General features: G+C 36.1%; 1 protein-coding gene across 1 annotated transcript; it reads left to right on the top strand.

Moving 5' to 3' along the window:
• Window positions 1–7,846: 7,846 nt before the first annotated feature.
• LOC121424100 (ATPase ASNA1 homolog) lies at window positions 7,847–25,780 on the top strand. Its single transcript, XM_041619696.1, has 7 exons — window positions 7,847–7,987; window positions 13,071–13,276; window positions 14,154–14,244; window positions 16,242–16,392; window positions 20,086–20,193; window positions 24,095–24,301; window positions 25,455–25,780. Exons 1-7 carry the CDS (start codon window positions 7,860–7,862, stop codon window positions 25,602–25,604), a joined length of 1,041 nt encoding a protein of 346 aa, XP_041475630.1. The 5' UTR covers window positions 7,847–7,859; the 3' UTR covers window positions 25,605–25,780.
• Window positions 25,781–26,015: the final 235 nt, after the last annotated feature.

A 26,015-nucleotide genomic window follows, 5' to 3' on the forward strand; every position in this document is an offset into this window, starting at 1 on the left:
ACTCCACCACCTAACTTTATGAACAAAAATATTCGAAGGTTGCTTTCCAACCCGAACTTTTCCCTCCGTCTAGCAAACGATTGACCACATTATTCGTTAAGTCTAAGCTCTCGGTCCTCCAACAGGATAATCTTGATCCGTGCGTTTTATTCTCTTTTCCTCCCTAAATAAAATTGAAAGATTTTTCCCCCTTAAAATGTCTTTTGGGACTGTCATCAGGGAAGAAACACAATTTAATTTTGAAAATTCATACATTTTCAAAAGTTTTTTTTAACCATGATCGAAAGATCTCTTTGCCTCCACCAATGTTAAGTCTTTTAATTTTACTCAAGATTAGTTCAACATGGCCCTGGGAAGCGGGGGTGCTGTATGTGGGTGATGAAGCACCCCACAAATTTTCTTGGGGTGCTGCGTGGGTTATTTTCCATGGGCAAATTCCCCTGGAAATCTGGTAGGTATTATGATAAATAACAGAAAAGTAATGAAAATGAAAGTTTTGTAGGACCCCCCCTTTAGAATTTTTTTTCACACAGCTAGTGCTTGAAATAGTCCTTAAATTCACCCCTTTTCAGATCGGAATTTCAAATATTTTCAACTCGCGCTTCGCGCTCGCATTATTGATTTTCATAATAACAAAAATGTATTTAGAATGCCCTGGTACTATAATATTTACACGCACTCATGTTTATTCAAATACGCAGTTTGTTTTTTGTTTCTGATCAGACTGTCAAAATTTTTCCTCTCGCGATTCGCGCTCACATGAAGATACCCAATTACTCATTCTTTTCATGATTTACAAAACGTATAAAATAGAGTGTCCCGTTTTTAGGTCTGTATTTCAATTTTGTTCTCGCTTGCATCAGTATTGTATGTACATAGTTAACTTTTTTAGGTCTGAAATCTCAAGTTTTGTTTCCGCTCGCGCTTGCATCAATAATTGTATAGCTAACTATCCTGTTTATAGTTTTTAAAAAAGTGCATATAATGTCCAGTTTTTAGGTCAGAATGTCACAAATATCAGCTTGCGCTTCGCGCTCGCATTATTTGACTGTTGAAATATGTATCGTCTTCATGGGTAACTGCAAACGGTCATTAAAACAGGTCCCTTTTCGATCAGGCCAGAACGTATATCAACAATTTCTAATCGCGATGATCGCACTCGCAGTGATTATTTGTTGCATGTTTAGGATCACAAACATTATATTGCTCAAAGTGTTCAATTTTCAGGACAAACTACTTGAGATTACAAAACTTTTTAGCTCGCGCTCGCACTATGTTCTTTTGTAATAAAATTAAGAACTGTCTATCATGAATACATATTTTTGTTCGAACAATGGAAAACTCAATTGTGCCCCCCCCCCCACCTTTGAGAAGAGATTTCAGCCCAAGTCAGCACCCCCACTGAAAAAATCGTTCCCATCAGGGCCCTGTAGTTCAAGTCATCTTTAATGTGCGAAATATACCCCTGTAAGCTTTTAATATGTTGTAACTAATATATACCGGTATGAAATTTGTTTTCATTTTGATCAAATTAAAGTACATGCATACCGTCATTGTATGGAACATAGCAAACTTGAAACACTATTAAATATAGGCCTATTATGTCTGAAACTTTAGGGGAAGTATCCGTAAGTTGGTTTTAATTAGAGGCGGATCCAGGATTTTTCGAAAGGGGGGGGGGCACATTTTCCCCGAGGAAAAAATTTACAAGCAAAAAAAAAAAGGAAGAAAAAGGTCTTCACTTTCGAAAGGGGGCACAGTAACGGCATTTTTGTCTTGTCTTGTCTTGGGTTAAGTCGGCATATGCAGACTTGCTGTACTCCGCCAATTATTGATGTGTGCATGTGAGATCACCAAGTGAGCAGGTCACTTGCTAGGTTTTTTCTTTACATTACATTGTGGAGCGTTGTGGCCCAGTGGATTAGTCTTCGGACTTTGAAACAGAGGGTCGTGGGTTCGAATCCCAGCCATGGCGTAATTTCCTTCAGCAAGAAATTCGTCCACGTTGTGCTGCACTCGACCCAGGTGAGGTAAGTGGGTACCTGGCAGGAATTTATTCCTTGAAATGCCACCGCGCTGTAAAAGGCTGCGGGGCTAAAGCCAGGGTAATAATATCCAATGGAGCGCATAGGGACGCATTTGGCAGTGATATGCGCTATATAAGCATGTTGGTATTATTCAGTGGCGGCACCAGGATTTTCAAAGTGGGGGGGCAAATGGGGGGCAAAAGAAAATATTGGGGGGGCAAGGGCAGTCAAAAAAATTTTTGCATGTGTGGAAAAATCGAGCGCGAAGCGCGAGTTTTAGTGGCCCCAATAAACATTTTTTTGTTACACTTGATATAAACAGAAATTTTTGTAAAATCAGGTAATGCTTAATGGAGCAAAGTTATTGATCAAAACTAGATCATGAACTGAACATTTACATATATGTAATCTTAAGGCGTAGACCTATTCTACTTTTACATTTTTGTATCACATCAGAAAAAATGCATGCAGCAAAACAAACAGCATTGTCAATGTATGCAAGGTAATAATGTAAAAAAAAGGGAAAAATGCTAACCAACTAATTGCAAAACATAACTTGTCTACATATTTTCCAAGCACATGTAAAGTTACTGACATCTGTAGGCTTATACTTACATTCCTACTTGAGCGTTATCCTGGTCGTTGGGTATCTCATGATGAACCTGTCAACCACCTCTTCCAGGTCGATAGCAAGAGCTCTTTCTCGGTGGACACTTATTACCGCGAGGCTTTTGAGCCTGCTGTTAGTCATGTTGGCTCTAAGATGATTTTTGATGAGCTTGAGTTAACTGAAGGTTCTTTCACAAGAAGCTGTACTTACTGGGATGATTGCAGCTATTTTCACTAACTTGTACAGTTCTTCAAAGGACATAGTAAGTGGCTTCAGGTGTTCCGCGACATCAATCAAAGTTTCTAGTTTGGTGTCAGACCTTTCAATCATTCTCTTGACAAGTCTCATTTCAGTTTTGATGTCCTCAAGATTGAGTTTATAGTGCACTGCAAGAGGCTTGACAGTTTCGAAGTCCAGAAACTTATGAGACTTAGGATCCAGAGCTGCAAGTGAACGAAAGATCTGCAGATTTTCGTTGCTAAATCTTCTACTTAATTCACCTAAAAACACATCCACTGTAGGATTAAGTATTGCTATTTTCATGCTAGCTGCATCAGACACTTTGTCACGCTTTCCGAGCTTAGACAGAACTACAAAGTCATCCATTGTTGATGGTGCACTGGTTTGTCTGCGTTTATTGCTACATTTAAGTCCATTTTCCTTTGCTAGTGTAAGTGATTCACTGAAGTAGCTATCAGCTTAAGAGGGAGGGGACAGAACACCCATCGCAGATTGCACATCTTTACATAGCCTATTTACTTTTTCACTAAAAACCATGACGGTGACAAATTATGAACGAAGAGTTCAAGCATTCTTATTTGTTAATGAAGCAAATCGATGAGTTTAATCCAAATTTTACATGAGTAGATGCATATTTATTTCAAGGAAGGGGGCAGACTTTGAGTATTTGTCCTCCACGCCCCCCCCCCCCAAGAATAAACATTGCTGACGACAGAATACACGCCATGTACTGTAGTTTAACACTTGTGTATCACACATTGAAATGTCTGCCTTAATGCAAGATATAACAAGCGATATAAACTTATTACAAACTAATAGTGTGCGAGGAAGCCAACAGCGAATAAGTGAGAAAATTTTCAAGTTTTGAAGAGCAGAAAATGGTATTTTAGAGCACTTCACAGCTGAGCTTGAATATGTAGTACGACAGCATCTACTTATTTACAAATTACTGTATAATTTTCTTTTAAGTCCTCAAAATTTCTGGGGGGGCAACTGGGGGGGCAAAGCTTCTGAGTGGGGGGGGGGCAAATGCCCCCCCATGCCCCCCCTTGGTGCCGCCACTGGTATTATTATTATTATTACAGATTTCAATTGAGCCTCTCAAGGGAGGGGGTGTCTCGGGCCGGCTGTGCACACCCCCCCCCCCCGCCAGTAGTTGGTAAAAATTAATGTTGGTAGGCCTGATTAAAGGTTTGATGAAAATCTATACTTTTAGCAAAGAATGAGAAAAATCTTTATTTTCAAAGGACAAGTCCACGTACCCCAACAAAAAGTTGATTTGAATAAAAAGAGAAAAATCCAACAAGCATATAGCACGGAAAATTTAATGAATTGAATGTAAAATTTAAAAATAAAAATGACATTTTTAAGATTTGCGTTATTTCACAAAAAAGTTGCACATTATCGTAAATGAGAAGACTCGGATGATTTCATACATCACTCACTATTTCTTAATTTTATTTTGAAATTTTCTAATTTTCCCCTGCATTGTCAAGTGAAACAACAATTAATACCTCCCTGAATTTGTGGAATTATATGGTTCAGGTTGGTTGTCAAATATGTAATAAATGAAACATATATTTTATAGTTCAAACAATGAAGTGGGTGAAGGACATCATCGACTGTGATATAGCTAACTTTCTTATTTTGCATCCGATTTTCTGCGTTATGGAAGTTTTATTTTTCTCTATAATTCATTCAAATCAACATTTTCTGGGTGGACTTGACCTTTAAACGACACAATAACGGCCCCTTGATTCTCAGGTATAATGCCTATATAGCTATTCCAATAAAAAAATATTATTTTTATATTTTTGCATTATATAGCAGATGGCACGCCATTTCATACGCTTTTCTAGCTATCATTCGAATAAAACAAGGATTTACCTACTCACATATGACATATCAATTCAAATGCTTAAAATATCATGGATTTCAGAGCGGGGGGGGGGGGGGGCCGGGGGCCTAGCCGCGGTTTCAATTCCAATTCAATAGCGCGATTATAGAGCGCGCGGTATGGAATTTCGATCCGTCAAGAAGTTCAAACATTTTTTATTATGCAATTCAATTCAACATTTATTTCCAAAGATAAAGCATTGATACAATTTCAAAAATTTAACAATTGAGGTAGCAACTTTGTAAGAAGTACGGTATACGTGCATCATAAAGAAGCATGTGGTCAATTCCAGCGTAACGGACATGACGTTCAGACAAATTTCTGTAATTCAAAGGTTTATACCAATAGAATTAGCAGTCTTTTGATAATTGTTACTAGCTTATCAGACACATTTAAGTATCAGTTACATACACATAAAATTTCAAATCATTTCGTTGAACAGTTGCAGAGAAATTGCACTCTTTGTGAGCGTAACGGACATGACACGAAATGGACGAAGCATTTTTACCTCCTATTGCTTATCGAAATTCCTGTGAATTCTTAGATTGCATGCGTCTGACGTTGGTGTTTATTTAACCGTAAGATCATGCTCTATCCATAAAATGGTATTTAACAACAGTTTTGCAGTGCATTCTGTATTCCTAGCTCAAAATGTAGCGTAACGGACATGACACACGAAGCGTAACGGACATGACAGTTTTGTCCACTTTTTGTAAGCGAATATAATTATTTTATTACAAGATATGGTACAAGTCTAATTGTTTACATGTTAAGGCTAGAGGTTAGAGAAACATATCATAACTGGTAATCTGTAATATCTCCTATTATTTTGCAATTTGAGAGGGGGTCTTTTTGTAAAATATTTATAAAACAAAAAAATATTTAGAAAATTTTATTTTACACCAGTTAACAACAGTTAATGAGTATATTCCAGTTACTACCATCCACCACACCTAATTAAAGGAGAAAAAGTTGATAGAAAAGATTATTTTTTATTCATGTCCTAATATTTGATAATATACTCGCGTAACGGACATGACATCCTTACGAAGTGAACTTCATCAGCACTTCTTAGTTTGAAAATGAAAGAAATATGAATAATGAATGTAATTATGTAACAGCAAAGTACCTTACTAACACTCTGAAGAAAAATATGTAGATATATTATTAGCAGGTATCATTAATTCAATAGCTATAGCCTAAGTGATAATTTTATATTCAATACAATGTTTATCGTACCACTACGGCACACTGAGAAGACCAAATCTCATTTTTGGTGCGAAGAAAACAAAATGTACCAGACCTGTATAAATCCAAGAAGAACATATTATGGAATGTATTGTATGATAAAGACATGTACTAGTGTTAATGTCAGTTTTAAGATTACAAAAAATGGTATTAAAAAGTATTTTAATAAAAATTTGATAGCAGTACCTGGAAACCGGTCTTTCATTATCGATTATGTATTAGTTTAAAGGTAATAGGAATGTTTGAAATAGCTTCTGAGATTTTTTTCATTCAAAATAACTATCATCCTGAGTATAATCATCCTTTCATCAAATCTTGGATGTTCTAAATCTTACGATCTTGCTTGCTGACAAATGTGGCTGTATCTAATTTTGTTGTATTGTCCGCGCTGCTTGTGTACAATTGAAGATACATCATTTAAATCGTGATTATGGCTGACCAAAATACTATGATGACATAATTTATTGATCGCGCCACATTTTTTCCACGGCCCTTTTGCTTTGTGATACTGCAAAGAAATGCCACTGTAGATTCATGGATTCATAGAGCTACATCATGTAACACAGATATCCGAATACAAACTTGCTTTTAAATGTGAGCCCATGCCATCACTGAAGAAGTACATGTAGAGGTTGGTGAAAGTAGGATACTTTGAAGTAATATCATCAATGATCATGAATTCACAAGTTGGAGTTTTATCATGCTCCAAACTGTCAGTGCAAAAACCTAAGATAATCAAACGTTTGTTCAAACACAAATGATGCAGATTGTGATCTGAGTATCTAGCTGCATCTTATCCTAATATTATGTGGCGTACCGTTAATTCTCAGAAAAATCTACCAGAACAAGAGCTGAACTTTCATCATTCACCAACTTCTAAAAATAGCTTGAATGACATGCAGATTCTAGGAAATATTACATTCAGCTATCCTCAAACAATTGAGATTGACCTCAGTCTGTGACACTGAGCCTAATATTTTGTTTTTGTAAATGCTGCCATTTGCCATATATAAGGCGTCATGTCCGTTACGCGAATTGTCATGTCCGTTACGCCATTTTTATGAAAATGAGAAGTGGTAAGGGAAAATGATTGCTACACTTGGTAGGGGGTTTAATTCTAACATAGAATCTGAATCTGCAGTACCTTTAGACAAATTTCCTGTAATTTGTGAAAATTTTAAGTGAAAAACGTAACGGACATGACACTGATAATGGTAAAGAAATCACACAAATCTGAAGACAGATTTCTCTAAAATTGATGAAGGGCATAAAATTTAACGATTATTTTCTGTTGATTTAAACATTAATCAACTATTCAAAAGTTAAAAGAGACCTCTGGGACATTGTTTGCTTTTAGCAGAGACAGGAAAGATGAATTGTTTAAAAATAGACACATTTTTTACGTTTTGCAATTTACTATTCTATTTTTTTATGATGGAAAAAACTACAAAATTTTATCAATATTGCGATTTTTCTATTGGAAATTGAGACTTTATAGATTACTTTTTAAGAAAATTTGACTGCTTAAGTGAAATCTGAAACTTCATTTTTTCTCTAAAGTGAACATTTTCCATGGAATTGCCCATGTAGCAACGTTTTTTACTATTAAATAAATTCTTTTCTTTTTACATCAAATCTTTTTTTCTTAAATATAGTTGATATATATATACAAATCCTATAAAGGTCAATTATTTCGTTGATATTCCAATCAGACTTCTCGTCCCCCTCCCCCTCCCCCCTCCCCCTCCCCCCCCCCCCCCCCCTCCCGATCCCCGAAATATAATCGTGCATGCACGATCGACATCGACAGACAACAATCAAGTCACCAATTACCAAGATGGCCACTTCCATGCCAGATGAAGATCTCGAAACAATGGAACCTTCTATCCGAAATATAATTGACCAAAAATCACTGAAGTGGGTCTTTGTTGGTGGTAAAGGAGGTGTTGGAAAGACAACATGCAGGTGATGTATTTTTCAAGATTAATTCAAGTATTAATGTCTCGAATTTTCGTCATGAATTAATTTACCAGCTAGGCTCCTAGGGTAAGCCAGGCAGCGCTAATGACATGGCACAACCGGGCAGCCACCCCGACCTAACCCAGGGAACTCCCGCCCGCTACGCGGGCGGGAGCCCAGGGGCCGATTGCACGAAAGGGTCTTTCCAAGGACCGTCTTTCGTGTCGCCCATCTTTTATGATACGCTATAAGCGGGGTGTTTCTGAAATTTATGATAAAGAATAAGATTCGTTAGCTTGCTTTTAAATCAAATTTTACACAATTTCATGATATATCACATCATTTTATAAGCAAATATTTTGTTTACTTTAACGGACGAATGAAATATGTTTGCAGATGATTTATTCAAAATGCGTTTCACATGGCGCATCATAAAAGATGGGCGACACGAAAGACGGTCCTTGCAAAGACCCTTTCGTGCAATCGGCCCCAGGATCTTACGTGTAAAGGCATACTCACCTGACAAGCGTGAAGTATGGTCAAAATAATTCTCAGAATAAATAGTTAAAACAGAAATCAAGCACTTACCACGATTATATGGATGAAGGTCTAACGAGTGGCAGTTTTTCTGACATCTTGGCACAGACTGGAACCTCAAAAAACGAAAAGTTCTCTCCTAGTTCTAGTGAGTTCTACCCCGCCCGTCTCAATCGGCCATTTTTGTTATGAATTGTAACAAAATGGCCGATCGAAACGGGGGTAGAAGGAGAGAACTTTTCGTTTTTTTGAGGTTCTTGGTCTTGGATTGTTGCTATATAGTAAAATTCAAAGGAGAAGACTAGACTTGGCGTGAAATATAGTTCTAAATTTCTCTTGAAGGTATTGTTTAACTTTGTGAGCAGCCTACTCAAACCAAGATGAAACATGTGTACAAGTGCATGTATTAGAACTAATACACCCTGAAAATAACCAATTATTGAGAATGAAAAGTTAAAACTACAAGGCATGGCAAACCCTGATTTTGTAAATAGGTGTCTTATAGATGCATAAATAGTACACATATTAGTGTATGGGATGAAATTAAGATGGTGGGTTTTTTTTGAAGCACTAAATAATTATTTTTGAATGCAATTTTTTGGGGGCTTCATTTTTTTAACATAACACAGACACATGTGATAATTGTAGGGGCAGTGATTTTCCGTGATCGCGGAAAACGGACGGAATTCACGAAAAGGGCCTTTTGAAACGGAAAGTGGCATTTCAAACGGAAAATCACGGAAAACGTATTTTCCCTCAAAATACACAGAATAGCAACACATATTACTCCAAAATCACAACAAAATCAGAATATTTAATGGCCACAAAACCCCAGAAATCACGATCTCACTTTGCTACAATCATTACAATTCACACATCGAGACTGCACTCAATATCAGCACACTCGATTGTACCCCCGCGCCCGTACCATTCCCTTGCCGGGTTGGGCTTCACTGCATTGTACACATACCATATCATTCCAACTACACGGTCGTGTGTTGCTGCCCTCTACGTTTGAAGATGTAACAGCACGATATCGTGGTCTTAAAATCCAAGATGGCGGATTGGCAAACGCCGTTGACTGATGATAACGATGTCAAAAAACCCCAAAAATTATCGATGAAATATCATTTCGCTGTGAAATAATGCTAATAATGTGAAAGGTGAGGATGTATGCATGCTAAATCTCTTTGTAAAAATTTTATATACACCCGCATAGATGGATTAGGACGGATTCTATTGTGTTGTTGGTACAGTAGCAGATACAATTTTGACCAGTGCAGTGCGAGTGTACGTGTAATTTTGCTATTCAATGTGGAAACGGAATTGTCACTTTTCTGTGTGTACAAAGTCTATGGGGAAACAGAATTGCCGTTTTCTGACACGATGAAACTGAATTTGAGATTTTCTGAAACAGAAAAGGCAATTTTTTGAAACGGAAAATCACTGTCCCTATTATTGTGATCTTCTAGCTCAGATTTTTTTAAAGTCAAACCAATGTTAACCAATCACTTTAAAGGAAGATCCATTAATTGCTGTGGTAACTAGTCATATGGCTGAGGGCTGGTCTGGTAGGAAATGTTAACTATGGTAGCAAAAGTGAGATGAATACAACCCTTTCCCCGAGGGACACACTTTGAAGACAAACCGGTCACATACAAATTCAAAGTTTATTAATTATTCCTTCTAATTATGAACTTGTTATGTCTAATGCAGCAGTATAACAAATAAGGACTACATGAAATGACTGTAATACCAAAATGCCATGCCATCATGACTTCAATGAGTAGACAATATTGGTTGATCAATATATCACCCCTCACTATATTGTAAACAATTGACATTTTAGTGTGTCTCTGAGATCGGCAATGAAATCCTTTAGAACACAGACTCTGTCAGAGAAAAGAAATGCTATATTCAACCTCTAGGCAGGATACATGTGTTCAAAACCACGTTCTACAAGGATTGGTGAGACATAGTCTCTTACCTTCCAGCCAAATCCACAAGATTGGCAATAGAGGTCTTAGCCATCTCCTGGCCCGGGTCATTGATGGTCTTCTGAGTGAAGATGATGCTCATGAAGTCCACCCCAGAAAACTGTTGATTTGAATAAAAATTTGAAAAATCCTACTAACGATGAACATTTTATCAAAATCAGATGTAAAATAAGAAAGTTATGACATTTAAAAGTTTCGCTTATTTTTCGCAAAAAAGTGATTATGAACAATTCAGTGATATCCAAATGAGACAGTCGATGATGTCCTTCACTCACTATTTCTTTTATTGTTTGAATTACATGTATACAATATTTCATTTTTTACACATTTGAAAATAAGGACCAACTTGAATGAAAAGTAGTATTGAACAATGCTGATTCCACATGTTTGGGGGGGAATTGATTGTTATTTCACTTGACAATGAGGAGAAAATTAGAATATTTCATATTTCATATAATAAAATACAAAAGAAATAGTGAGTGGATGACGTCATCAGTCTCCTCATTTGCATACCGACCAGGGTGTGCATATAATAACTTTTTGTGAAATTAAGCAAAAAATCAAAATGTCATAACTTTCTTATTTTACAACCGATTTTAATGAAATTTCAGTGTTATGATTGTTGGATTTTCCTCTTTTCATTCGAATAAACTTTTTGTTGTGGTGGACTTGTCCTTTGATTAATAACTGCTTCAAAATACTAGTAATGTAAATAGTCTGAAAAACGGTACAGACTTGCTGTTTTATTCTTCATTTCAATGAATGATAGCATACCTGCCAACATTTAGAAACTGAAAATCCTACTCTGATCACGCGATTCCCAACTTTTTTCGGGATGGTCAACACTGTGCCAAAAAAGGACCCAAATTTATAAACAGCAGCTAGCTAGCAAAGTGATCGAGCAAAAATTCTGTCCCTAACAAGACAAAAGCCAAGTTTTTTTTTTATAGATATAGACATAAAACAAAATCTTATTTACCCTTTAACTTTCATTTTCTACTAGTTATCACTAGGAAGCAATATAAAAGCAGTTTGTGCATTTATAATTGTTCATTTTCACAATTATCCATTGATAATGTAAAATGATTTAGAAAATATAAATTAATGAATATTGACAAAAAGAATCATAACACTTAAACACATTGTGAAATTTTACTGATTTTGGCTAAAAGTACATACATGTACACATGTACATGTAGCAGCACATTCAGTGTATTACTATTGATTGATATGATACTAGTACACTGATTTTTTTACCTGCACGCATAAAAAAAGAGTTATTTGGGGGTAAAGGCTATCTCTTGTGAGGCACTCTATTGGTGATCTAGATTTGGATTCAATATTTTTTATTTCTTAAAAATATATTTTTGCATAAATTATTTTGGCAGAAGAAAATATAATTGTGCTTTTACATGTACCCCTAACTTTTTGTTAGATCTAGGTCAACATGTAAAAAAAGTGTCACAACTTTTTACATCAGATCTAAGGTAGCCATGCATAGAGTAACAAAGTTGTGAGTTTGAATTAATAATGCAAAGAACAGTCAGAGCCAGCATCCATATTTATTGAAATGGAACCAAAACATTTACAAAATATATTATATAAATTAATGTATACCAAAATAAAGCGTTCATCAATAACTGCTGCGTGATGATGAAGCTGCAATTCAGCCTGACTGAAACTTGGCGTGGCCCTACCGCTGCTACGCTGCGCTAGTACCATATGCCAATGCAATAACTCACAGTCATACTAATACTACTATTGAACTGTCAGTAGGTTGCTGCTCAAAAAAAAATATTACAGGGGTTAAATCCATGATTTGAATTCCAAGGATTCTTATGACCCTCGTTGATTCTGGACTCCAAAAGATTGATGACCCCCCCCCCCAAATCTCTTAAGGGGAAGTGATTTTCTCCGGAAATATCACTGCCAAGATCACACATGTTTGATCGGCAAAAAGAAATCTGCAATGGCCGCCACGTGGTTTTCCCACGGCGGGAAATTCGACACCCTTCCATACATGGCACTCTTCCAAACATTGGACATATTGGCCGATTGAATTGGAATTGCGTGCTGTTAACGCAAGCGCATACGCTTTCTAGAATGAAATTGCGCAGCTGAGCAAAGACATCAGATGTCTGGAGCCGTTTGGTAACTTTTATTTATCGATTTCTATTTCAAAATTATTGAGAGCAATTATCAAAATCAGCATTTGTGCAGCTGAAATAATTTGCTTTCTCAACAATCAAGCAATTATTTTGGGGTTTAGAGCGCGATTTAAATCGCCTAAATTGATTTCAGCGCACAAATTTACATGCACGATATTTGGAAACTGCATCTAATATTTGGCAAAAAACAAGCTACTGGTAGTAAATAATAAGTAAAATAATAGTAAATAATTTCCAAGTCAAATAAAGTCGTTTCTAACTTACGCACAGCTTTAAGAAACGGCCCCTGGGTTCAATTTTTTAGAACCAGGCTGCCATGACACCATGGCAACTGACTTCATTGATTCGGTACTCTACTTTCTCCCTCATTTTCTTTCATTGTTTCAGCTGTAGCCTCGCTGTCCAGCTATCCAAACACAGGGAGTCTGTTCTCATTATCTCAACGGACCCCGCCCACAACATCTCAGATGCCTTTGATCAGAAATTTTCCAAGGTTCCTACCAAGGTCAATGGCTTCCAGAACCTCTTTGCCATGGAGATCGACCCTAACCTTGGTATAGGTGACCTGCCAGATGACTACTTTGAAGATGATAGTAAGCAAATTTAATTATTTGGAATGAGACTACATAATTAATTTCATTCATTTTTTATTTCAAATTTTCATTAAACACATACAACATACAATTCAAATAGAATGAATACACTGTATACAAATACAGATACAAAATATTGAAAGTTATAGCAAGAGAGAAAAATGAGAATATGGGGGAGCTAGCATAGGCCAATGGCCTTTCTAAGGCTGGGCTCCCGAAACCATATTAATATAATCATAATACTTGCAGAAAAATAACACATGCAGTTTAGGACAGTGCATTCTATAAATTGAACCTTCACATTTGGATGCATTTGTCGAAAGTTTTATGAACCCAAGGTTGAATTGAAGCTAATTTTCTTCTGCACGAGTTGTAGGATGACAATTCAGTACTTACAACAGATTCAGTATCTGCTTGGCAGAACAATAAGTGTTACAGATATTACATTATTAGCCCAAATATACATGTACTTCAAATGTACGGTATTCAAATACAACTCAAATGAATTGATGGATTTGATTATATGAGACTAAATTTGTCAAGTGCTATTACATGTACATACATGAATACCATTATTTTTAAAGTTGCTGCTTAGTTGCTACGTGTTTTTTTTTCAATTTGGAGAGAGGGAAGGTAAAGTTTCCATGGAATTATCCATCACTCTTTGTGTGATACTAAATTTGTCAAATTTGAACCTTCCTGTATATTTTACAATTTTGTTGAAAGGGAACATTTGCCTCTGAATTACTTGTTGATTGTATGATAATTTGTCACTATTGGATACTATTTTTTTTACAGTGAAGTAATGAATATTTCCAAGTTTGAGGGAAGGTAATGTTTTTCATGGAATTGCCCATCATCCTCGTCTCCTTTACAGATCCCTTGTCAGTTGGAAAGCATGTCATGCAGGAATTACTTGGTGCGTTTCCTGGTATTGATGAAGCCGTCAGCTTTGCTGAAGTCATGAAGTAAGCACCCAACTAACTTCCAAATTCTGTTGCCATTCCACGGGTCCTATCCTATGCTTCTTTAACAATTGCAATCTATGGAAAATCCACACATCACTTTAGGCCAGACATTAACCCTATACCTCAAACCTAACCCAAATCATATAATCCTAATGTCCACATTACTCTGAACCAAAAAACCTACTTCAGCCCCGACACTAACTACATCTTCAGAGAAATCAGCAGAGGAGCAATTATTGCTGGAGCAAATGTCATATTACTATTTCATAAAGCTGGCTTTAAAGCTATGCATGACTGTATGAACATCGAGAAGATGTTTCTGAGCGCTAAAACCATATTCTCAGTCATTTCAATTCCTTTTAGCTAAAGTTGTAATGTGAGCTTTTCATATTCTATTTCTTATTGTCAATAAGCATCTGAATGCAAGGCTTAGAACTATTATTAAGAGTTCTAGGAAATTCATTCCTTTCTTGAAAAAAAAACACCAGGTAAACTTATTGGTATCCCATTTAGTACACAACCATATACCAGTTTTTAAAGACAGTAACTTTACAGCTTTATGAAAACCCCCTGCACTCATTAAAACACCTAGCTTGATTGAGTAGTTACAATGCGGTAATCTTTCCGGAAAGAGTCATTCAAAATCATGGTCAGTTGTTATTATAGGTTCTGACATGTATTTAAGCAAGTTAAGTGATGTTCTTGATGAAAACTTGCTGAAGATATGAGTTGATTTGGGAGTTACTAGGTCAGAGGTCAAAGAGATCATGGCTCATCACAATAATATCCTCTAGGTAAATCAAAATCGTAATCAAACTTTGTTCATGATTGCACATGGGAGTGACAATCTGGGCCCTGTTTCATAAAAAAGTTGCTGTGATATTAACTCTTGCTGTAATGTCAACTTTCAATGGAAGAGCCAATCAGGAAGCAGAATTTTCACTGTGGTTAACATTCCAGGGTGGTTTTCACAAAGATTTAAGTATGACTTTAATAAGAGTCGCACTTAAATGCTGACGCATACAACATGTGCAACGTGCAATTTTATTGATCAACACGCAGAAGTGCGCGTCCTCATAGCATGACCTGACCAATGCAGTCATGCCTTTTACGCTTATGTCCTTTGGCAAGGCGTTAATCCACACTTTGCCACTCTCGACCCAGGTGCTAAATGGGTACCCAGTAGGATGTGAAAGTCATTGTAGCTTGTCCAGTACTGTGTGCGCCTCACCGGGGACTGACTGGAATACTCCCAGGGAGTGGAGGATGTGCACACATTGTGTGCGGGAATGACTGATTGAATCTGATGACCGGGGTAATAATATATCTGTACAGCGCTTAGACACGTCGTTCCGATGTATTAAGCGCTATATAAAAGCGGATTATTATTACACTGCACGCAGCTAGACATGTACATTGTAAGTGGGACTCTTTGTCATACTTAAAATCTTTGTGAAACACCCCCCTGGAAAGGTTACTCTCATATCAAATATTTATGAAATAGGGTCCTGATGATGAGAACAAATTAAGTGTGTATGATACAACTCCCAAGAATGTTCTATAATCTGATTGGTCCAAATTGGATCACATGATATTCAGCAAAATGCACTATTGCATCCAGTATGCACCATCCTGCACTCTGACGTCAGAGTGGAGGATAGTACAAGGTCGAGAATTATCTAGAATTTAGATCAAATAAAGCATTCAGGGCAACTCAGTCACATGGGTGAGGGGTTGTATAAAACAAACAAAACACATATTTTTGTGCATAGAGGACCTACATATAAATAATGAACTCTGTGCTCGACTCGCTACATGGATATACGGCACTCGGTACTGTGGACCTCGGTGCGGTATATCCATTGGCTCTTTTTTCGCACATCGTTCATTATTTGGCCCTGCATGCACGCGCTTACGTGCATTATTTGTATAATGTATTTCAGATCTGGCAATGAAGGAGGTATCAATCAATCACTTAATTCTTTAATCTCGTACAGATTGGTGAAAAACATGAACTTCTCAGTGGTAGTGTTTGACACAGCGCCGACAGGTCATACCCTCAGACTTCTATCCTTCCCTTCACTCGCGGAGAAAGGACTTACCAAACTCCTAAAACTCAAAGCACAGTTCAACCCTTTCATACAACAGGTGAGTCCTTTATTCTTAAATTCTTTCATCAGCATCATCAGCATCATCATCATCACCATCATCACCATCATCATCATCATCTGATACGGGAAGAAGGCGGTGGCCTGTAATTCCTGGTCACTCCATCTGTCGTTTTAGTCTGATAATATGTGTTCTATCATCTAGTTTTGTGGGAAAGTCCACTCCAGCAAAAAGTTGGTTTGAATAAAAGAAGGAAAAGTCAAACAAGTATAACACTTAAAATTTCATCAAAATTGGATGTGAAATATTAAAGGAAGTTATGAAATATCAAGTGTCGCGTGATTTCACAAGAACTGAACTACCATATGCACATCCTGGTCAGTCTGCTAGTGAGGGAACTGATGTCACATCCTAACTATTTCTTTCATATTTTATCCTTCGAAATATGAAATACCTAGTTATGTTTTTCTCATGAACAAAACGTAGATACATGTAGATCCCCCTTTGTTATAACCTATTTTGTTTCAATAAAGAGTTTTCTTATTGTCAAATCTGAAAAAATTGAAATATTGTGTAATTTATACAATTACATAAAAAGAAAGAGCAAGCCTGTGACCTCATTGAGTCTCTGATTTACATATCACTATATGATACGCATGTGCATTTAACCGTTATGTGAAAAATGGTGAAAATTTACAATATCTTAACTTTCATTTTACGTTAAATTATCCTTGCAGAAATTTTCAGCGTTATGCTTGTTTGATTTTCTTCTATTTATTCAAATCAACTTTTTGTTGGGGTGGAATTGACGTGCTAGCCTAAATTTGTGCTATATTATTTAGAGTTTTAACGTTATGTGAGATTTTGCGTTTTGGTTAGTAATGTGACACCTCTTATACAGTGTCTCCCAGAAAAAAGGAAACCGGGATTCCCCCATCTTTTTCTTCAAAGGCTAATTAATAATAATATGGTATTTCATTTTTTCATCAGATGATTCAATTATTCCTCTACATTTTGATACCTTATACCGTATGTGACAAACACTTCACGCATTAATGAGCAATAAGAGTTTGTAATTTTAACATCAAAGTCAGGTTACGCAGAGAAATTGGACAAGATTGGGTTGTGTTACGACGACCCAGATTTACCAATCAGTATGTTTTCGTACGTTTTTGCAACCATAATATGACAGTGCGTTTTTTTCTTTGAAAAATATGATTTAAATTTTTTTAATAGAAAATCATATTTTATTGAGAAAAATCATGTCTATATATGTTTCTATTTCATAAAACTTACACAGATAAGGTAATTGGATGAATGTAATTTCAGGTAACTTTCAAGTAACAAAAGTTTTTTTTTCAATCGTAGCAGTTAAAACCCGGTTGAGGTACACACGTTCATTGTTTTTTTTTTCATCTGCAAGAGCAGTGTGCATTTTATCAGAGAACAGGCTGGCGATTGTTACGTTGAGACAAATTTTAAAAAAATACTCTTTTTTTTTAAAAGTAATTTCTGTTGCTGTTTTGTGCATTTTGAGGAAAAATGTGTTTTCCTGATTTTCAGTTTGAAAAGACACATTCAAAATGCTGTTTCTGTGAATTCCGTCTGTTTAACGCAATTGCATAAAATCACCGTCATGTCCCTACAGAATAGCGGGTATTATCGACAACGTGAGGAAGGTTATCGATATCGCGAAGTGGCAAAATGCATGCGATTATCGACAAGACTAGCAATAAAGAGGTTATAGATAACAGCACTAATACACACACAAAGTTTGCATACAGTAATACATGACACTACCGCCAGCATAACAAAGCTATCTAGCTGGCCGGTTGCTGACAACAGTGTATGCAATTAATTGCAAGCAGCCTACACACTGGACAGGGAGCTGCAATACAAAATCTTGCTTCTAAGAAATCTTCCACAGAACTTTAAAAATTTAAGTTAAAGTCATATACACCAATGATATGCCTGCCCTTCAGCAGTCCATATTGCTAAAATCTGTTGTACTCTAGTCCTTTTCAAGCATTAAAATGAGGAATTATTACCTCTCTTTTGACTTATAAAGATCGAGTTTAAAATGTATCAATACACACAAAAACACAAAGGTGAGCACATTACAGTACATTTGTATGTGTGTTGACTGTTGATACTTGGTTTCTTTTGAAGCTCTGTTTTTTTCTCGCCAGAAATAAACAGATGATTTCTTTTTTTTATTGTTATAAATGACTCCTTAAACCACTTTTGAGAAAGTAAATACATATGGAGTACATTTCATTGGTATGAAATGAGGATTTTTTACTATATTTTGGCAGATACAGTGTTATGTACAATACATCTTCAATCAAACGGTAAATAATCAGCAATTTGAAGACAAATTGTAAACTGTGATTGGTTGGTGGTTGGTGTTTATTCTATCTGCATTCAAATATTTAAACATAAAATTAATCAATAATCATAGGGAATATATATTTGTCTAGATTTGCTTATGCACAATGTATTTATGTTAAATTTTGTTCAACATACACACATTATTTTAGTAGGTATGTGTGTGTGTCCTGCAGGTTGCTTGTCTATGAACATATTTTCTTCCTTGTTTTATATCTTTTCATTGTTTGTACTTGTTAATATATGTATGTATTTGATACTTGTATGCAGGGCCCCCATGAAAAACAGTGCTTAGTCCACTGATGGGGTTACCCTGGGTAAACAAAACGAAATAAATAAAATAAAATAAATTTGCATTCTAAAAGAATATTTAGACTTTCCATGTTCACTGCTAGTCTTCTTTGCAGCCTGACTGTACATATTTCTAACATACAATGTAACAAAATACTTGTAGAACATATGGAAAAGAATTTTCTTTTTTTTTAAACATTTTTCTTACAAATGTAATTATTCCTACTTCTGATTTTTTTAAAAAAAATTTAAAGTGGTTAAACTACAGTATTTATGCCCCTTTGATTTGAATTTGCCTGATTGAAAAATACATTTATGTTGCTACTGACAAAATTAATTAAAAATATAAACTTAAGGATATAAACATAGAAAGATGCCACATCCCAAAATGAAAATGAAAAATTCTTCTTTGCTTGGCTTTTAATTATATTCCAGTTGGAATTGACTTCTTTGCCACAGCTAAAGAAAATATTTGTAATAGCTTCTTGAGATTTTTTTTTCTTTTCACTTTTTCTACAATTTTTTTGGTCATTTTGTTTTATTTTCTATTTTGTATTATTTCCTCTGTTTCGTTTTTTTTCTTTTCTTGTTCTTTGTACTTTATTTCTTCATTCTTTTTTTTTATCAATCTTCTCTCTTTAATTCATTTTTTTGTTTCCTTTTCATATTATGTTTCTTTAAATAATTCGTGTTTTTTTATTTCCTTCTGCTACAGTATGCTGCAATGTTCAGAGAAAAACAAAAATAAACTGGATTTGGGGGCTTGCATACTCTGTTTTGGGATTCGATTAGGAAAAAAAAACGGTGATTTCTGTTTTGCTGTGCATCTGAGTTTGTTATAAGCATAATTTATTTACTTTACCATCTGTGTGCATCTTTCAAACATTTCATATGTACAATCAAAGAATAATTTATTACCATGTACAAAACTTTGAACTTGGCACTGGGTCTTATTGAATCCTTGAATTCACAATTCGATGGGGAAAAATTGAGGGAGTTTAATTCAGTTGGTAACTTCTCATTCATAACAAACTTTGCCTGTTTTGATTACAGATTGGTGGTATGCTAGGAATGGCTGATTTCAGTGCTAATGACATGTTATCTAAACTAGAGGAGACAGTGCCTGTTATAAGGAGTGTTAATGAAGCTTTCAGAAATCCTGTAAGTATATCTTTTCCCAAGCAAATGTCTTAATATGTTGCATTCCTTACATTCTCATATGATGCTCGTATTCTTCTTTCAGTCTTACCATTGGTCAATTCCAGCCAAATGTTGCATTTTTCCATTTTCAAAAATTTCTTTTCGGAGCAATTTTGTTTATACTGTTTATAAGTATACAGTTTAAGGTTTACAAAAACACACTTATATTTACTATACCCTCATTCATTCATAAATACGCAATGTACACTCTGTTGCATTGTGGTACTAAGATTTCATAGAAAATGTACAACTTTCACCCATCCTTGGCTCCTGGCAAGCAAAGGGTGCTGATGAAAAATCCCACTGTCCATGTGACCTCCAAGCAATAATTTACCATTAGCTGTATTGTTTTACACGCTGCAGTGAAACTATTAGGCACAAAATACATTTCAAGGTGTGTATGTTTGATGTCCCATAAGTCACAGTTTTGAGCATTAAGTTTCCCTCATATGCTGCCATAGACTCCTGGAGACAAGTATTGGACTTTTTTATCTACCATAGTACATGCTTGCTTCAACAAATCAAGCTGCATCTGTATTGGACTTGAAATAGCTATACTGGGGGGACATACATTTCAGTCCCATAAGTCACATGTCCCATAAGTCACATATACAGTTCGTAAACCATGCCACCTTAAAGCTGTCCATGACAGCAAAGAGAGAGACAAGAATGCTTAAAAGCTGGAGAACAGTATGCTGACTGTCAGAAAAAACAGTCTGAATATCAAAGGCAGTGCATTGAACAACAAAAAATAAGTTTGCATTGTGTGCCCAGTCCAGAAAGAAGGAGAAAACTGAATATGATCGCTAAAATGCAAAGCTGAGTGCAGGTGAATTGGGTTTGTTTCACCCTAGCTTTTAGTCATTTTTTAGGTCCAGATCATTCTCTTGGTTTTCTTGTCCCCTTAGAGTGTGCATCAACTGTTTTACATATGATGTGAACTTGGTATATACACGTAGTTCCATGGAAACTATTAAAACCTATGTCAATGTCCCATCAGTCACGAATTTTGTAGTTGAGCGACCCTCTGGATCCTGTCAAAATAAGAGCACCAGTCCTCAGATGCATTTAAGGCTACCATGAGCAGAGCTATTAAAGCCCCTGTAAATGCCAAAAAATTGTTCAGAAGCTTGCAATCAAGTTTTCTCAGAATCATTCCTGCCGCCTGCCAATAGAAAGGAACATGCGCATTTAAAGAGGACCAAAGGGTGGTGTCATAATGTCATGAACATCGAATCGCCGGTTCTAAACCTAGTCGCAGCTGCATGATCGTCTTACACATTTGTATTTGCAAAAATAATGATTTGTGTTGTCCTTGGTTGTTACCATCATTCTGATAGTCGTAAAAGGGCACTGGTTCATAAAGCTTTTCGTAACTTAAGAGCGACTTTAAGAACGACCGATGATCCTTGTGGTAAATGTCATCATAAATTGGCAATGTTTTAGCATATAAGAAAGGATCACTAGTCATTCTGAAAAGTTGCTCCTAACTTACAACAGCTTTATGAAATGGCCCCAGGTTATTTTGTTTAGAACCAGGCCGCCATTACACCATGACAACTAACATCACTTTGGTACTCTACAAATGATGATGTCCTTACAGGCATTCAGAATTTCTATGAAAGAGATGACATATCAACCCAAGCAGCTGGCAAAAAAAGAAGTTGTGATAGGGTGCATCCCCATGGTATATTTTTTAACCAACATTTTTTGTATTGCCTGAAGTGTATAGTTAATGAATCTTGATGTTCCCTTTGTCAAATCGTGTCCCATGGGGTTCCAAATTGGCAATTTTGGCAGCCATCTTGGATTTTTCATGAAAATCAATTATTTTCATATTTTTTGCACAGACAATGGTAAATCTTCCATGTAAATGAATACACTTTTTACTATACAAGTATACATGTACATGCAGTTTAGATAGTAGAAAGCGATTGCAACTGTTTTCTAGACAGTCCAGTTAATGAATTTTTTAAAAAGAATTTATGCCAAAATTTTAATATTTTTTGTCAAAAATTTGCCTGTGCACTGATATCCATCTGTTTTATCATAAACATCAACAGCTAATGAAAAATATGAGCATTTTACACAAAAGAGAGTATATTAACAAGAATATTGATTTACTTCATGGCAGCATTAATGTCTTAATTTCTCACATGTAATACACTGTAGTGTAAAGGTCATTTTCTTACCATACTGTATGAGACAGATAGAGAAAAGCAACATTTATTTGTCCTATCTGTAACAAATATGTCATATCATTATGTCCCATCAGTCACAATTGAAAGTGTGTACATTCTTTCTAATTGTTCATTTTTCATCTGTTTGCTAAATATTTATGATTGTAATTGTTTATTGATTATTTTCTACTTATTTGATTACAGTTCTTAAAACTTGATGACAAGTTAGGAAGCTTTTTTTTGTTAATGTTCCCTTTATATAAATGAACTGCGTGAAAAGATGTTTCTGCCCTTTGTTGAATTTATTTCTGACACAATGGCATGAATTATTAAGGGTGTCATCTTATTAGGAAATATTTATTCATGCTGAAATTAAGTTTGACTTAAAAAGTCATCGCGAGGAAATGTTAATTCCATGAAATGAGATAGGGTCCCATCAGTCACATTCACTTGTCCCATAAGTCACACACGATTGCACACAACTACTGAAACAAATGAAATGAATCAAGTCCAATTCAAGTACTGTTAGTGAGCCCTATCACTAGTTAATCTCCAAGCCCAAATCTAAAAACATTGTCATAAAACTGAGATAGATATGGCACTTTGAACAAAAGAGCCCAATTTGTGTGGTCCATCAATGTCCCATAAGTCACAATGACATTTCTGAATATCTAGCACCCTATGCAACCAAGCTGAAAGCATACATTTTTGTATATAGTAAGTTTAAGTTTTCTTCTTTCAGTTTAATAAAGTAAATCCATGTTTGTGCAGCTACTATTTCAGATATGCACCTCAGTTATGTGGAAAAAAGTATCAAATGTCCCATAAGTCACAATGGAATTGACCCATTGTGTATGCAGCATATTTACTGTATATTATTGCCCTACCAGATAATATACAAATAATGAATGTTTATGAGTGCAATGGACAGAATACTTCATGAGGTGAAAGATGAAATGATCCATTCAATGAGTCGTAGCCGAGTTGAATGGATCATTCATTTCATTTTTCACCGAATGAAGTAATCTGTCCATTGCACAAATGATGAGAACATTCATTATTTGGTTTATATGACACCTAAAAGTAGATTCTTTTTCATACGAAATTCATAATTCTATATTTTAGCAGAGAAAATAATCATGTTCATGCAGTGCGAGCTGGGTCTGTTGATTGCCGCGTACATACAACATGCGCGCTGCAAACACGAGTGGTTTTACTGCAGGCTGGGTGTGCGCGTGCAATGGACATAATCAGTGGATCCAAAATTGCATGATGAATGGATCTAAAATTGCACGTTTGATGACCTCATTGCAAAATGGGCTCTATGATCACTATCAATTTACCAATCAAATGACAAGGATCTATCTTGGTGTCATATAAAGCAACTATGTATTCGCTATGCAGATTGCTCTATAGGCCTAAGAATAATATCCATATTTCCTCGATTATCACAACAACCCGCAACAGAAAATACTCAAGATTAAAAAAAAATCGAAATTTTAACTGTGGCAGAAGGATGATATTCGCTTTTACTGCACAATTAGTTTTACCCCTAATTAGTACATGTAGCCCTTCAAATGAAAGAAATAACCCCCAAATTCTGCAATTGCCCTAATGTGGAAAAGGAAAATAGCCCCTAAAGAATGAAAATTATTTCCTACCCTAATTTACACCCCTTGCAGGATCAGACTACATTTGTATGCGTGTGTATAGCAGAGTTCCTCTCCCTCTACGAGACTGAGAGATTGGTCCAGGAGTTAGCCAAGTTTGGGATCGATAGTCATAACATCATCGTTAATCAGCTTCTATTCCCAGATGATGTCAGGAGTGCATCGCAGTGTAAGATGTGCCAGTCAAGATACAAGCTGCAACACAAATATCTAGAACAGGTACTTGAACAATTAGCTGGCCATGTACATTGGCACCATTTCATGAAGCTGTTCATAAGTTAAGAGCTACTTTAAGAACGACTGGTGATCCTTTTTACACTCTAAACCATCGCCAATGAATCTACCATTTACCACAAGAAAGGATCACCTGTGGTTCTTAAAGTTGCTCTTAATTTACAAACAGTTTATGAAACACCCACTGGAGCATTCTCGTTGGACAAAGCTTTGGGGGTTGAACCATTGTAAATACACGATAGCTTGCCCTCACAAAGCTTTGCAAGATCAGTGTTCCGATGCCTCTGGTCATATCTAACCATTTTGTCTGATATATATATATGTCAGCAGAAGTGAGACAGGCCTGTACAGCTTTTCTGGGAGCTGCGACTATAATATTTACATGAGCGTCATTTCAGGTCAGTTGATTTTGTTATAACTTCAGTAAGTTAATAATTTTGCAAGTATGCTAATATTTTGAAAGAAATACCAGGTAGTCATGACTGGTAGTTTAAAGTCCATTTGAATACTCGTATTTGAATGAATTTTAACTTCATTTCATATATGTTCATTTATTTGAACTTGGTATACACATAATGGTTGTCGGGTATCACAGATGATAAGCACATGCATGGGGTGAGTGTCAGCAAAGATATATTTATAAATGCTCCAATCGATTAAGCAAACAATGATAAGTTTCTCATGCTCAATCATAAAAAGAGAACTTTAGACGAAAAATTCAATTGCTACGGAATGGTATATTTTTTCAGTTAGCATATATCAGTACTTTTTAGTGCATTGTTTTATCTTTTTAAGTGGAAACACTCGAGGCTTTTTAATGTTTAAGCCTTATATTATCGTATTATGGATAAAGGGGGCAGGGGGGGGAACTGGGCAGGTGTTTGTCAACTAATTCAAATTTAGCTTTCTAACTTTGCAAAAGCCATAAGAACATTATATTGCACGCTGTCCTCCTGCGTAACAAATTTATTGGCTGTGCCTCTTTGTAGCCAAGGTTCAAGGTCACTTGCGTATATTAAGTACACTGTGCTAGATTTTTAGAACGGAAAGATTAAAATACATGTTGCAATCAGGTATAAAAGAATGTTATTACTTCTCAAAGCTAAAAATTATCTCTTTGCATTTTTTTCCCCTTCAGATTGAAGACCTGTATGAAGATTTTCACATCACCAAACTGCCATTGCTGGAGCACGAGGTGAGAGGGACGAATAAAGTCTTAGACTTCTCCTCAAATCTTGTAGTACCAAGGCCTGCATCCATGTTCACCCAAAACGCTTCCACTACCTAGCGAAAATGACGTTCTCCGTTGTCTGTCTGTCTATATTTATCATATTCCTTTCAAGGTAACCAGAGCTCTGTTTCATGGACTAGGCAGTAAAGGTCAAGGTCCTAGTGCTGGTCAATATTTCGATATCAGAATTGTGCGATATTGAAAAAAATATTGAATATTCAATACCCGGGGGGGGGGGGCACTCGACTAAAAAAGTGGTAGGGGTGTGCCGCGGGAGAGACAAAATCGAGGGCCTTGGAGGGGGCTTATTGTAAAAACGAGGGTCCTTGGAACGGGCTTCGGAACTACAATTTTATGAAAATGGGGGTCCTTGGAACGGATCGCCAGCGTGTGAGTACGTGCGTATGCATCCATATGGAACGGGCATCCGTGCATGATGCAGCTAGCGCAGCCTCCGCCGGGTGCGCT

This window comes from Lytechinus variegatus, chromosome 11, assembly GCF_018143015.1.
Source record: "Lytechinus variegatus isolate NC3 chromosome 11, Lvar_3.0, whole genome shotgun sequence".
NCBI lineage: Eukaryota > Metazoa > Echinodermata > Echinoidea > Temnopleuroida > Toxopneustidae > Lytechinus > Lytechinus variegatus.

Bases quoted from the DNA above. Each gene is read 5' to 3' on its own strand.
- LOC121424100 (XM_041619696.1), top strand. From the start codon at position 7,860: ATGGCCACTTCCATGCCAGATGAAGATCTCGAAACAATGGAACCTTCT. The intron at 20,194-24,094 runs GTAAGTATATCT...CACCCCTTGCAG, and splicing joins ATGAAGCTTTCAGAAATCCT to GATCAGACTACATTTGTATG. The intron at 24,302-25,454 runs GTACTTGAACAA...TTTCCCCTTCAG, and splicing joins AACACAAATATCTAGAACAG to ATTGAAGACCTGTATGAAGA.